The following is a 12,827-nucleotide window of genomic DNA, read 5'->3' on the forward strand; positions in this document are numbered from 1 at the left end:
TTTCCCACCATATACGACTCCGAAGTTACGTAGACTGACTCACAATGAAGACACACATAGCTTTTATTGGTTCAACCAGTCTTGGGGGCTCATCTAAGGTACTTTGCGGTGGAGGGTCATACTTTTAGCTCCATAGAAGTATCCGATATGTCTCCGAAAGAGGTACAGTAGGCACCAACTAGAATTTCCCTTGCATTGCCGGATATAAAATCTGCATGTTTTCCTCCGTTGTCTTTCAGCTTTTGTATCTCAAACCACTCAAGCCTATCGATCAGCTCTCATAAGACACCTTCACCGCCACACTATTGTATCTTTAAGAAATCATTCATACACCACCCAGCAACCATGTCCGACTTTACAGAAAAAAATAGACAAGTCTTTGAGTAAAACCTCCTTTCCCTATATCTGAGAGTCATGGCTCACGATCTGTAGCAAAATGTCCAAGACATACAAGGCCCAATTCGAAAAGGGCATGAAGATGATACACCGAGTAGTCCAAGAAAAGCGCCTTTGGGCTAGTGATACTTGGACTGACACTGAAACTGGACAAGGCAAAGAGATCAAGGTGCTGGAATACGCATGTGGACCAGGAATTGTCTCCACGGTTAGTCCCATGTCTTCGTTAGTTGTCAGAGGAGGATACATGAACCGAGCTAATGCATTCACAAGACACTAGCACCATTCGCCACTAAAGTTGTTGGGCTAGACGTTGCGGAAGGAATGGTCGATGAATACAACTCGAACGCTCGTGAGGCCGGCTTTGCAGACAAAATGGTTGGCCGCAAAGGCGATCTTCTAGTCGAATCAGTGTCAGACGATCTTTCAGGGCCGGATTATTCGGATTTTGATGTTGTATTCGTCAGCATGGCCCTACACCATTTTGAAAAGCCAGACTTGGCCATGAAGCGCCTCGGCGAACGGCTGAAGAAGGGCGGAGTGTGTCTGATCATCGATATACTCCCACATGGCAAGCATGACCACAATGCTCATGAAATGCACAATGAATTTGCGGAGACCACACACACAATCAAGACCCATGGGTTTACCCTAGAGGATATGCACAAGCTTTACGAAGCTGCTGGGGTTGCGATGAAGTTCGACTTTCAAGTCATTGATGAGCCATTGGAGTTTGAGAGAGATGGAAAGAAATTTTCCAAGACTATTTTCATAGCTCGAGGCCAGCGCCAGTAAGCTCAGCCCTGTTGGATAATAGGATGATATAACGAGACTTGCTAGTTGTTAGGTTCTGGGCTTCTGTCAATGAGTACATGTTATAGTGATCAGCATATGTAGATTTCATAATCAGAAACAATGCTTCCAAGTAGGTGAAGCTAGCTGTGTATTTTTTTGACAATAAATTCTGGTTGTTACAGGTTCAATGGCATTGGAAATATTGTGGAATGTTGTTGCGGATGATGGATGAGTTGTAGTGATGGAAAATATCCAATCAGATTTCAGGAATAGTCAGACACCATTGAGGTAGATTTGGGGTTACGCTCCTTCAAACGGCGAGAACAACCATTTCATCCACCCATTCTCGAATTATGCAGCTGATTGGATCCAATCCCGTCATTGACAACGCTGAACTATGAGGTGAAGACAGGTGAAAGTGTCGAAAATGAGGTTTCAAACGAGGTCCCAGGTCGTCCGAATCAGGACTAGCGCCTAGGTCCCGTGCCGGCAGTTTGCGTTCTCCGAAGAACAACCGTCGACAAGTTCAGCATCAAGCACGAGATCGCCCGCTGAGCGTTGCTCTCTCCATTCGCTTTTCCTGTCCCACGAACCCCCGATCCGGACGCAATCCGGTGGTCTCATCTTAATTTAGACCTGAAGAGAGACCATGCAGAAGTGCCGGGCCGTCAATTCCGCCTTGGGCTCGAGGGCATTCGCCCCCGCCCCTAAGGTCCAACAAGTGCAGCGCCGGAATCTTCAGGATGTCGCGATCACTAGAACTGGAAAGCCGATCTTGAAGGTCCAGGGTGGACGGTACGTCTATAGTGTTGAAGCCGTGCGGGTATACGGTGGCTAATTGATGCTCTATAGGTCGTCTCTTGGAGGTACCAAGTCCTTTTCCCAATCGTCGCATTACCTTCAGACGATCTAACTGGAACTGTCTTCTAGGCTATACCGCTACCGTCTTCGGTGCTACTGGTTTTCTCGGTCGTTACATTGTCAACAGGCTGGGTAGGTCAATACATGGTCCGCAGGAGGAATATAAGTTAATAGCGTCCAGCTTCACAGGGATGCACGGTTGTAGTTCCCTTCCGTGAGGAGATGACCAAGAGGCACTTGAAGCCCACCGGTGATCTCGGAAGAGTCAACTTCTTGGTACAGTCTCCGAAGCTGAACACTCGAGGTGACTACCCCAACTAACCAGTGGTAGGAATACGACCTGCGAAACACCCAGTCGATCGAAGAGAGTGTCCGTCATTCCGATGTTGTTTACAACCTTGTCGGTCGCCAATATCCTACCAAGTCAGTTATACATGGTCGAATGGCTTGAACGGCTATTGACAGCTTGCAGGAACTTCTCCTATACCGACGTGCACGTTGACGGCACGGAGCGCATCGCCGAGGCTGTCGCCAAGTATGATATTGACCGATTCATTCATGTCTCTTCCTACAATGCCAGCAGGGACTCTCCTTCCGAATTCTTCGCTACCAAGGTCCGTCTTTAAATCCAAAATATATCACTTTGATGCTAAGCTGTACAGGCCTGGGGAGAGGAAGTTGCCCGTTCCATCTACCCCGAGACCACCATCGTCCGGCCTGCTCCCATGTTCGGTTTTGAAGATAACCTTCTTCACAAGCTTGCCAAGATCACAAACCTCTTCACCTCCAACCACATGCAGGAGCGCTACTGGCCCGTCCACGTAAGTTGAGTCTGATCCGTCTGCGGTACATATGAAGCTGATTCAGATAGGCCCCCGATGTTGGCATGGCTCTGGAGCGTATGCTTCATGATGACTCCACTGCTGGCCAGACTTTCGAACTTTACGGTCCCAAGAACTACTCTACTGCCGAGATTGCCGAGTTGGTTGACCGCGAAATCGTCAAGCACCGCCGCCACATCAACGTTCCTAAGCCGATCTTGAAGCCTGCCGCCCACTACCTCAACAAGCTGCTCTGGTGGCACACTATCTCGCCTGACGAGGTCGAGCGGGAGTTCATTGACCAGGTGATCGACCCTAACGCCAAGACCTTCAAGGACTTGGGCATCGAGCCTGTTGATCTGGCCACCCTCACTTTCCACTACCTGGTAAGCACGCCGCAATGGTTTCTATTGTTTCTACCGCGTACTGACAGTCTTGTAGCTGGGCTACCGTAGCGCCTCGTACTACGACCTGCCTCCAGCCACGGAGCGGGAAAGACAGGAGGAGAAGAAGTATCTGCACGTCTTGGACGACCAGTAGTCTGTGTTTCTTTACTGTACATAAGCTAGACATCCATTTCTTTTTCTTTTGTGCCATTGATATTGTATGCGACTGTAATTGGACCGGACTGCCCAAACGAAGTCGTATCCTAATTCCATACAAAAGTTCATTTATATTAGAAGGGGATAAAAATCTCCCCACTCCACTTCTAAATCGAATCCACCTCCGCACTTATCCTCTCCCAAATCCTCCCAACACCAACACCCCGAGACAACAAGAAAGCAAAAGAAAAAAACAAAAATGCCACCCCCTCAATACACCTTCAATACCAGCTCAACCCCCATCCTCCTCCTCAAAACCAAATCCTCCCCCAAAGACAGCTACGAAGAGTACTTCTCCGCACACGGCTACACCCCCACCTTCATCCCAGTCCTGGAACACCACTTCCACACCCCGAACCTCTCAACCGTGCAGCACCTCTTCCAATCCGGAGACCTAACCCCAGGCCCGGGGCGCAAATATGGTGGGCTGATATTCACAAGCCAGCGAGCCGTAGAAGGGTTCGCGGCCACCCTCGACGACATCGACGGTGAGTTAAAACAGTTCTCACTTCCACCCACATACATACTACATACATACATAGATTACCTACCTCTCTTTAACTCTTCTTCTGGCAATTACAATCTAACCTAATCTGATTGGCATATTACTATATGCCAATGAGAGAAATATAGTGCCTACATACTAACAAACAAATCAAACTAAAGGCTCCATCAAACAAACCTCCTCTCAATCCCTAATCCTCTACACCGTCGGGCCCGCCACCTCCCGATCCCTAACCTCTATCCGAGACGAGCACCTCCCGCACGCTACAATCCTCGGTTCAGAGACAGGGAACGGCGAGAACCTAGCGCAGCTTATCCTCGAGCACTATAACTCGCTGTATGATGCGTCGCACGAGCCGAAGCCGCCACTGTTGTTTCTTGTTGGTGCACAGCGGCGGGACATCATTCCCAAGACGTTGATGGCGGAGTCGCTGGCGCCGGGCCAGCGGATCGGGGTTGATGAATTAGTGGTGTACGAGACGGGCGTAATGGAGGGGTTTGAGGAGAGTTTTGCGGCGGCCGTTCGGGCTGCAGGGGAGTTCTTGGCTGGGGGGTTGGAGAGGGCGATTTGGGTGGTTGTGTTCTCGCCGACGGGGTGTGATGCTATGTTGCGGGTTTTGAAGGCGCTTGGGGGTGGGAAAAGGAGGGTGTTTATTGCTACGATTGGGCCTACGACAAGGGATCATTTGAGGAAGTACGAGTTTGAGGCGGATGTTTGTGCCGAGAAACCGAGTCAGGAGGGAGTGGGGATGGGTATTGAGAAATTTATGGAGAATTGGAGAAATAGGGTAGGGCAATAGGTCCGTTTGCCTCTGATCGAGTTTGTACCTATACCAGTATCGTAGTATATACCCGTCGTTATGTTTGATGACAGTCTTACCCTGGCTGAGCTCCTAGACAACAATGTATTTCCAGTTCAAGACTGACAAGCGTAAGACCGGCTTATCCGTTAAACAATTGAAAGCACCAGACGCCCGAAAAATTGTCAAAAAGGCCAATCATAAGACTCTGCCAATATCGTAGTCGATGCGCGAGCGTACTACCCTGGCTTGTCGTCTATGCAACTAGATATTAAGTGCATGGGTTCGGTCATCCCACCCTATTTATCCCGACCTGTATTCCATCCTCGCCGATGGATAAGCTGTCCATGGCATATGCATGTTATGTTCAATCGCAAGCTCACCGCATGATCTCCTCATAAATTAGGGCTGTAATTGTTAGTATGAGAACAAGAGAAAAAAATAGGCCCGTCCATTTGAGACAAACTCACTCTTCAACTGCTCCTTGCTAAGGGCATCCTTATTCTTGTCGAAGTCAAAGAACCCTTCCGGAATTGGAGGTGCAGTAGGTTCATCATCAGGGTCATGATACGGCTCCAGATACGGGTGACGCAAAGCCTCCTCCACGGTGATACGCTTGGCAGGGTTGAATGCGAGAAGCCTCTCCAAGAGGTCCAGTGCCAGATCGTTGGCCTTCGGGAATAGCGCCTTGAAGGGAATCTTCTTCTTAAAAGGGAGGGACCGAATGTATTCCCGAGCCCGTCGGGATTTGATTCCATAATAGTCCTCCATTGTCGGCGTACCGAGAACATCCAAGATGAGAGTCAATTGGTGGTGGTCTTGAGGATATGTTAGCTAGCTGGTTTCAGAGATCGGTAGTAAAAGACGTACAATCCTTTCCAGGGAATAGAGGCTTTCCACTCAGCATCTCTGCTAGGATGCAACCAACACTCCATACATCTATGGCTTTGGTGTATTCCTTGAATGTCAACATAATTTCCGGAGCACGGTACCATCGGGTGGCCACATATTCCGTCATGAACCCGGAATTGTCATCTGTTGAGGCAGCCGAACGAGCTAAGCCAAAGTCACAAACTTTCAGATCACAATTTGCGTTGAGGAGAAGATTTGATGGCTTCAGGTCACGATGAAGAACGTTCGCTGAATGCATGGCTTTCAGGGCACGTAGCGTTTGGTAAATGAAGTATTGACAGTGATCATCCGAAAGATCTTGAGTACGAATGACCCGATGCATATCGGTCTCCATCAATTCCTGCGAATCGGTTAATGCATGATGTTTTTGTCCATTTTTCACATGATAGTACCTGAATCAGATAGACCTCGTTGAAGCTTTCGTAGTTGCGCGGCCTTTGAATATCCAAAATGGAGATGATATTCTCATGGTTAAAATAGCGAAGCAACTTCATTTCACGCAAAGTACGCAAGCAGAACATCGAATGGTCGAAAGGGGTGATTTTCTTAATGGCGACTTTTTGGCCAGATGGTTTATGGATCGCAGAGCTGGGCGGTCAGCATGTCATTATCAAACAGCTCCTTAAACCAGCACTTACCAAACCACACCGTAGGCACCTTCGCCAATTACATCTTGGATCTCATATTGGTCGGAAACGTTGAAGGAGATCTTTCGCGAACCTCCTTGAGGGGGGAGTTGCTGCACCATATTCGTGGACTGTCCGAACTAGAACTGTGTTAGCTGAATATGTACAGCTTGTGACTGTAGTGATTGGTTGCTGAGTATACTGCGCTTCACTTCCGCATTGGCTACCACGGGCGAGGCCGATCCAGACGGCCTCGACCCCTAGCAACAACGCATCGTGTAGTTGTGTCACAGACCATCCGTGCATCATTGGCGGACAACGTCGCAGGAAACATGACGGGTTCGCCACGGTGGCGGCAGTAGATACTGAAAACGCGCTTACATTCGCTCAGACGACGGGCTCCCCTTTTATCAATGCTCTTGGACCTCTTGCAACGAATGCGTACGCCTTGGTCAACGCTGAACAAGTAACGGTTCTCGGGGTCTATTCGGATCGAATGCGGGGTAGGTATGGCGTTGTGTCTGGTATCAAGCGATTTGTCGTGTGGTTGCGGAACGTTTGACACGGGGATGACAATGGCTGAAGCGAATAGCCTAGTTAAATGGGGCTAACACATATAGCGAACGGCGCTTGTAGCGAATGATCCAGTGTTCTATGAGTAGGCATATCAGTAACTTCCCAACCACTGAAACAAAATCCACAACAGATCGCGCCGAACAGGCGTCAAATAGGTTATCACCATTAGGAGGGAATTATCCATACATGACTCGGAAACTGGCCTTTGTTCTTTAGTCTCGGAAGCTGGTGTTTCAGAATTTTGTTCTATTTTTACTTCCTGAACTGTTTGTTCCTCCTTTCCTGCGTGGCTTCAGTGATTAGCTTGAAGCCTTTGGACCTCGGCAATGAGATTGGAGACTAGATAATGGGTAAAAATGTGGGAAGTTGGTGCTTCTACAAGTGCAGCACCGTGGAAGAACAGGAGGAAGCAAGAAGTAATCGCAGTAACCCAATAGTCGCAGCAATAGTAGGAAGTTACTAACGGGGTGCGGATCAACTAAAAGTGGGGTGGTGCAGAATGGAGGGGAAAGAAGGAGACGACCTTGAGAGAGTCAAAAAGATACGTACTAGTCAGTTTGTTGACGATCGTAAACAACGAGGATGTTCCAAGAAAGGGGCGGCAAGGGAGAGGATCCAGAACCAGAGTTGTTCGATTTCTTGGATCTTCTAGATCGGATGGAACCGTGGATCAGCCCTTCTCGGTATGGGATGATATACGGGGGGGAGGCACGTTCTAAAAGGAGAGGTAGAAGGAAAGACACACACACACACACACAACAAGGTTGATTCCGCTGGACGAGGGGAAGCAACCACGTTAAGTGCTGTTTAGCTCGATAAAATTCCGAAAAAAATGGAAATACGAAGAGACGGAGGATGGAGAATCTCCTCTGCCTTTTTTTGGGGGGGTGAATGGGTAGATGATGGATCACGGGGAGGGGCGGCGGATAGTGTATTTATTAGTATATTATAGTATAGTATAGTATAGTATTGTATGTGGTCCATACCTATACTATGGTACTATACATGTGTATGGATGTACATCCAGGGTTACCTTAAGGCTTAGGGTATACGGACATGCCTCAACAGGGAAAAGACAAGACTTGTCAAAGTTCCTACTAGCTGATAGTATCGAGTATTACGCTCGTGGGAACATTAATACACTCTCCAGAGAAAGCTAGGATTGAGGATTTCTTAATTAAGCAATATAACTATACAAAAATTATACCAGGCAGAGACATGTATCATACTGGGATGGTTATGTACAGTATATGTATGTATGTATGTATGTATGTACCTTCATCAACAAGGACCCGCCACGTTCTATATACAACTCAACTACAACTACGTATCCTCTCAGGGTCCAAGGAGGACACTAATACTACGGTCTATACCTAAATTGAATCGATTTTTTACTTAATGTATTACCAAGGTAGAAATAAAAAACCCCAAAACCGGGATTGTTGAGAAAGTAGGAATATCCTAAACGACGGTCAATTTCGCTGCTAGGATGGGTCCCCTCCTCCATTAGTGTCTTTGGCCAGTGTTTCAATGCACATCCACCACCAGGTAACCCGCCACAGCGCCAACTGCCTCCTGATGGAGTTTAGTTTACGTCTCAGTGTTGGCCGAGTGGAGAGGGGGCAGTGCCATTGCCAACCTTCAACTCCGCGCTACTGCTCATCATCACAGTTGTCACAAAGTTCACTGCATTTCACGCTCTCCTTTTATTGTCTAATCTCCCGCATACCTTGGCACCTCCCTCGTTGTGTTGCCAACTCTGTCGCCATTCTCGTCCCTGATTCGCTCTGAGCCTCGCGGCCTTGTCGACTTGAGCTGACATGCTAAGCTGTGATCTAAAGTCTACTTTGCATGATCGGCCTGACAGACGCCGGGGGCTCATGCACGCTTTCTCCTATGGAACACATTTGCATGAATTGAAAGATAGGGTTAGGTCACTGGGAGGGAAGAAAAAAAATTTCCTCTTTGCTTTTCGAAAAATAAATAAAAAAATAAAAAAGAGGGAGAGACGGAGCGGTCTATATAGTCACCTCCAGAGAAAACTAGAATCTCGCTAACAATAACCCGTAAGGAAAATCTCTAGTAGTACAGAGGATCCCAGACAGATGAGCAATATATTGATATCTGTTGCATATAATTTACCAAAAAATTAGAAAGAAAAGAAAACTTGGGAAAGCTACCATTACTGCACAACCTGTAGGCGTGTTCATCCTCGTCAGCCTAATGACTTGGCAGGTCATAGGTTTGGGTGATAAGTACAGGAGAAAAAGTAAAAAATGAGAACCTAGGAAACGGGGTCAAACCTTTTCCCGCAAGTTGCCCATCCATTGTACCAGACTGGCGCTCTGGTCGGCTCTGTCCTCCACCAGCATTGTCTGTGCCCACAACCGGAGACCGGGTTCTCCATCCTCCTTGACCACGTACAGGTGTGGCACCACAATACTGCCGCAGCCCTTCGACCGGTGGTCCCGACTCTTCTCGATGACCGCCCGCACGCGTTGGTTCATGTCGTTGTCCAAATCGGGAAGGTTTTGCTTGCCCACGCGCAGTTGCGACTTGTCTGGCAGACCGAATACATCGACAAGGAGCTGTGGCACAGCATCACGCCCCACCCAGAGAAACTGTGTCTGGCCGTCGTCGATGAGGTAGAGACCGTATGGAACTATACGCTCAGAAGACAAGTTCACCGGTGGAGGAAGAACAATTTCGCCTGTTTGTTCATCGGGCAGGCCGGCATTATCCGGCATGTCGTGCAGAGAGTACATCTTTGGGTAGATATATTGCATGAGAAGAGGGAGGGGGAGCGTCGATAGCAAGCAGAGTGCTGCGGAGCGCATATCAGTTGGTATCTGCGCAGATTTCCGAAGACCAAGCTATATCATCATGTTAGTCAATGCCAAGCCCAAAAGGGGGGAAAGGGGACGATAATGATTCCTACATTCTTGATCAACGCGAGGAAAAGAACAGGGAGTCCTCTCAAGTTAGCAGGGAACTGCAGACCTCCGCCACTCACACTTCCGCCAGCGAGTTCTTTGCGGTAAGTCGCCAGAAGCTCCACGGCCTTGGCTTGCAGGGCTTCTCGGGCAGGTTCCAAGCCGCTTCCCAGGGCCCGTTCAACAGCCTTGTGGCTAAAGTAGGTAGTAATCGCCTGCTGATCTGCCGATGCATAGACATCTGCAAGTGACTGAGTAGTGGGAAGCGCCAGAGTCAACACCCGGATCCTCCTCTCCCCATTACATGTAGTGTGAAGTACGGCAGTCTGCATGCAAACAATAGGTTTCGTGACAGTCTCATCAATGGCCACTTCAACAACGTAGGCTTGATCGCGGGGGAAAGCAGGGAATGCGCAGAGATCGGAACTGCGGTTGAAGAAGTTACCGTAAAATGTGCTCATGCGCAAGCCGGTCGTAGCACGGACACGGAGGACGGCCTCCAAGCCAATCTCTGACGAGAGATAATCCGAGAACTCCTGTGCAAACTTGATCGCATCCTCTCCCCGAGCAGCGTTCCATCCAGGGTAGAAGTATGTCTGGCCACCGGTATACCTTGGCAGGTTGCTGAGAGATGCCACATCCTGGTACTGGGACGAGAAGAGGAACATATCTACAGAAACTTGTGCCTTCGAGCATTCAACAGCAAAGCTCTTATAGAAGCTGTTTGCGGTTTGCAGCAGACTGCTCTCCTTGCTGGTGCCCAAGACTTTTTTATCCTCTCTCATGGTCAGGGCGCCATGTCCAACGTTGGGGAGAGATGAGCTGAGAACGCTCATCTTTCCTCCAACAGGGGCAATCAACTTGTAGCCAGCACGGAGCGCCGATCCCATGGCGCAGCCATTGTTTTGGGTGGTCTGGAACATTTCCTGCAACTTATCGAGGAACGTTTCGATGTTTTCACGGCATTCGCTCAAGGTTACTAGCAGGTCACCGGGGATAGGGAGGAATGGCTCATCCAAATCGCTGACAACAAGCATCCTTGGGTCTGAGTTCTCCGAGCCATCACGCGGGATGCTAAAGTAATGGAGGCTTGAATCAACAGCTATAAAACCCAGTCGCGTCCGACGATCGGCGTTCGGAATGCGATCGAGGCTTTCCTTAATGCACCGAGCACTTGTAGCCAAAAGGCCGTTGGTGACAGAGGCGTAACTAACATCGATCAAGAAGAGGTAGACGAGTGGCTGCGGGGGCCGCACCATGTACTCTTGCGGTGCAACGAACTCTACAACTGCATGATTGAGGTCAGGCCGCAATGCCCTATCCGCTGGCCGTTGCAAAGCTGTGTCCCAGTCGAAGGCTTGAGGTACGTCGTTTGTCAGATTGCACATGTTGCAACGCCAGCGATGCCCATGGTCAAGGAAAGTCACAAAAGGATTAATATAGGATCGGCAACGGCGACAACGAGAGATAACTTGGTCCGGAATGACGGGGACCAGGTCTTCGGAGTCATGGAGCGCTCCATACGGCTGAATGACAAGAGCGAAAGGCAGTTTCGACTTCTTCAAGAGAGAGTGGGTGGTGGGAACGGCGTTCAGCGTCGACCGGACATATTTAGGGGGGCAGTTCGCAGTAGGGGAAGGATACACGCTGGTCTAATAGAGGGTTAATAATTGACAACATGAATGCCGACACTTGAAAAATTCCGGTACATACCCCTGGCGGTAGGACAATGGGAGGTGGAGGGTAGTCAAGTTCCGCGACATTGAATGGTTGGGTGAGGAGGTCTGTTGGATAGAGCTGGTTGAGAGGAACAGGTCGCGGGGCCTGGACAGCTTGGGGAGCAGCTTGCGGCGGCATTAAATGCGGATCAGTTACTCCCATTGCACCGAATTGTTGAGTCATCTGAGCCACTGCGGGCGCAGCAGGAGCAGCATATCCTTGAGCCGCGGCATGCATCTGAGTGGGATCCGCTCCGTACACGGGTTGCTGATATCCTGCGGCTTGCGGCTGGGCTGGGTAACCCCCGTAGGCACCACCAGCCGGTAGTTGACCACCTAGACCAGCATTGGCACCGGAACCAAATCCGAAGGCTTCACCAGCGTATGCTCTTTTCTTTTTACCGCCATGTTGAGCCGGGGCGGGGGCTCCAGGGGCTAACCCCGCAGCTTGCTGTGAAGGAGACTCATATCCGGCAGGTTGGCCGTACCCTTCCTGGGGAGGGTAACCCCCTTGTGGTGCGGCCATGAATGGCTATATCAATATGTTGTAGCAGTTGTCTGATGGGTTATGATCCCTGTGGACTCGGTTGAGTGTCGACTGGGGTGTTGGTCAACGTCGCGCACTAGAATCGTCAAAGGCTCACTATGTTGGCGGTCAACACTGCCTGAGCTTGAACAGGAGGGGAGCGAATGATCCTGGCAATTTGCTCACTAACAACCAAAATCCGTAACAGGCTCAACCTTATAAATTGAGAATATGACAAGACCACACAGATACGCCTCACTCAAAATCGCTCGACGTGTCCTTGGGAAGGTTGGGGTAGCTGTGGGAGCGGAACGACAACGGCGACGGTGGTGTACGGTGGCCTTTGCGGCTGCTCCCCAGCGGGCCAATCAGAACCCCGCATGCTAACCGACCTTCACTGCCTGAGGTTCCCCATTGATATTAGTATCTCCATTGCAACTGTACAGCAACACTGGACCCTTGATTCTAATGCTTTTATGAGGTATGAAACTCAGCTATACTCGCACTGTTCAGTTAATCAGCGCCAGTCATCAAACTGTTACGAAGCCCTTGCCCTGTACTACGTATAGTATAGGTTAGATGTATGATCTCATACTTCGCGAAATCACAATACTCGAGGTACAGGTATAATTTAGAAATAAGGTCTTATTTCAAGGTGTAAGGCAGATTTGAGATTATTAAGACTGGTTGACTGATTTACTTTATTCGGATGTCTTCTTCTGTAGGTCTTCTATGGAAATCTGTATATCTAAAGTAG

General features: G+C 49.2%; 5 protein-coding genes across 5 annotated transcripts; 3 read left to right on the plus strand and 2 right to left on the minus strand.

Moving 5' to 3' along the window:
* The first annotated feature begins 40 nt into the window (after positions 1–40).
* On the plus strand, positions 41–1,340 carry BDW43DRAFT_287416 (class I SAM-dependent methyltransferase). Its single transcript, XM_032043161.1, has 3 exons — positions 41–383; positions 433–604; positions 670–1,340. The coding sequence occupies exons 1-3, from the start codon at positions 346–348 to the stop codon at positions 1,189–1,191; spliced, it is 732 nt and encodes a 243-aa protein (XP_031896579.1). The 5' UTR covers positions 41–345; the 3' UTR covers positions 1,192–1,340.
* A 180-nt stretch (positions 1,341–1,520) lies between these two features.
* BDW43DRAFT_176438 (complex I NDUFA9 subunit family protein) lies at positions 1,521–3,558 on the plus strand. The gene is made up of 9 exons (XM_032038804.1): positions 1,521–1,986; positions 2,044–2,057; positions 2,122–2,184; positions 2,234–2,328; positions 2,384–2,475; positions 2,525–2,666; positions 2,715–2,873; positions 2,924–3,259; positions 3,315–3,558. The coding sequence occupies exons 1-9, from the start codon at positions 1,841–1,843 to the stop codon at positions 3,411–3,413; spliced, it is 1,146 nt and encodes a 381-aa protein (XP_031896580.1). The 5' UTR covers positions 1,521–1,840; the 3' UTR covers positions 3,414–3,558.
* Position 3,559: 1 nt separating this feature from the next.
* BDW43DRAFT_176713 (uroporphyrinogen-III synthase HEM4) lies at positions 3,560–5,201 on the plus strand. Its single transcript, XM_032038806.1, has 2 exons — positions 3,560–3,963; positions 4,142–5,201. The coding sequence occupies exons 1-2, from the start codon at positions 3,675–3,677 to the stop codon at positions 4,777–4,779; spliced, it is 927 nt and encodes a 308-aa protein (XP_031896581.1). The 5' UTR covers positions 3,560–3,674; the 3' UTR covers positions 4,780–5,201.
* Positions 4,969–6,863, minus strand: BDW43DRAFT_176641 (mitogen-activated protein kinase). The gene is made up of 6 exons (XM_032038805.1): positions 6,699–6,863; positions 6,330–6,457; positions 6,084–6,279; positions 5,650–6,031; positions 5,250–5,597; positions 4,969–5,187 (listed from the first exon to the last, which is right to left on the minus strand). Exons 2-6 carry the CDS (start codon positions 6,437–6,439, stop codon positions 5,159–5,161), a joined length of 1,065 nt encoding a protein of 354 aa, XP_031896582.1. The 5' UTR covers positions 6,440–6,457; positions 6,699–6,863; the 3' UTR covers positions 4,969–5,158.
* A 1,501-nt stretch (positions 6,864–8,364) lies between these two features.
* Positions 8,365–12,387, minus strand: BDW43DRAFT_287477 (COPII subunit SEC24). The gene is made up of 5 exons (XM_032043162.1): positions 12,257–12,387; positions 11,540–12,187; positions 9,832–11,478; positions 9,197–9,766; positions 8,365–9,087 (listed from the first exon to the last, which is right to left on the minus strand). Exons 2-5 carry the CDS (start codon positions 12,068–12,070, stop codon positions 9,076–9,078), a joined length of 2,760 nt encoding a protein of 919 aa, XP_031896583.1. The 5' UTR covers positions 12,071–12,187; positions 12,257–12,387; the 3' UTR covers positions 8,365–9,075.
* Positions 12,388–12,827: the final 440 nt, after the last annotated feature.

Source organism: Aspergillus alliaceus, assembly GCF_009176365.1.
Source record: "Aspergillus alliaceus strain CBS 536.65 unplaced genomic scaffold BDW43scaffold_49, whole genome shotgun sequence".
NCBI lineage: Eukaryota > Fungi > Ascomycota > Eurotiomycetes > Eurotiales > Aspergillaceae > Aspergillus > Aspergillus alliaceus.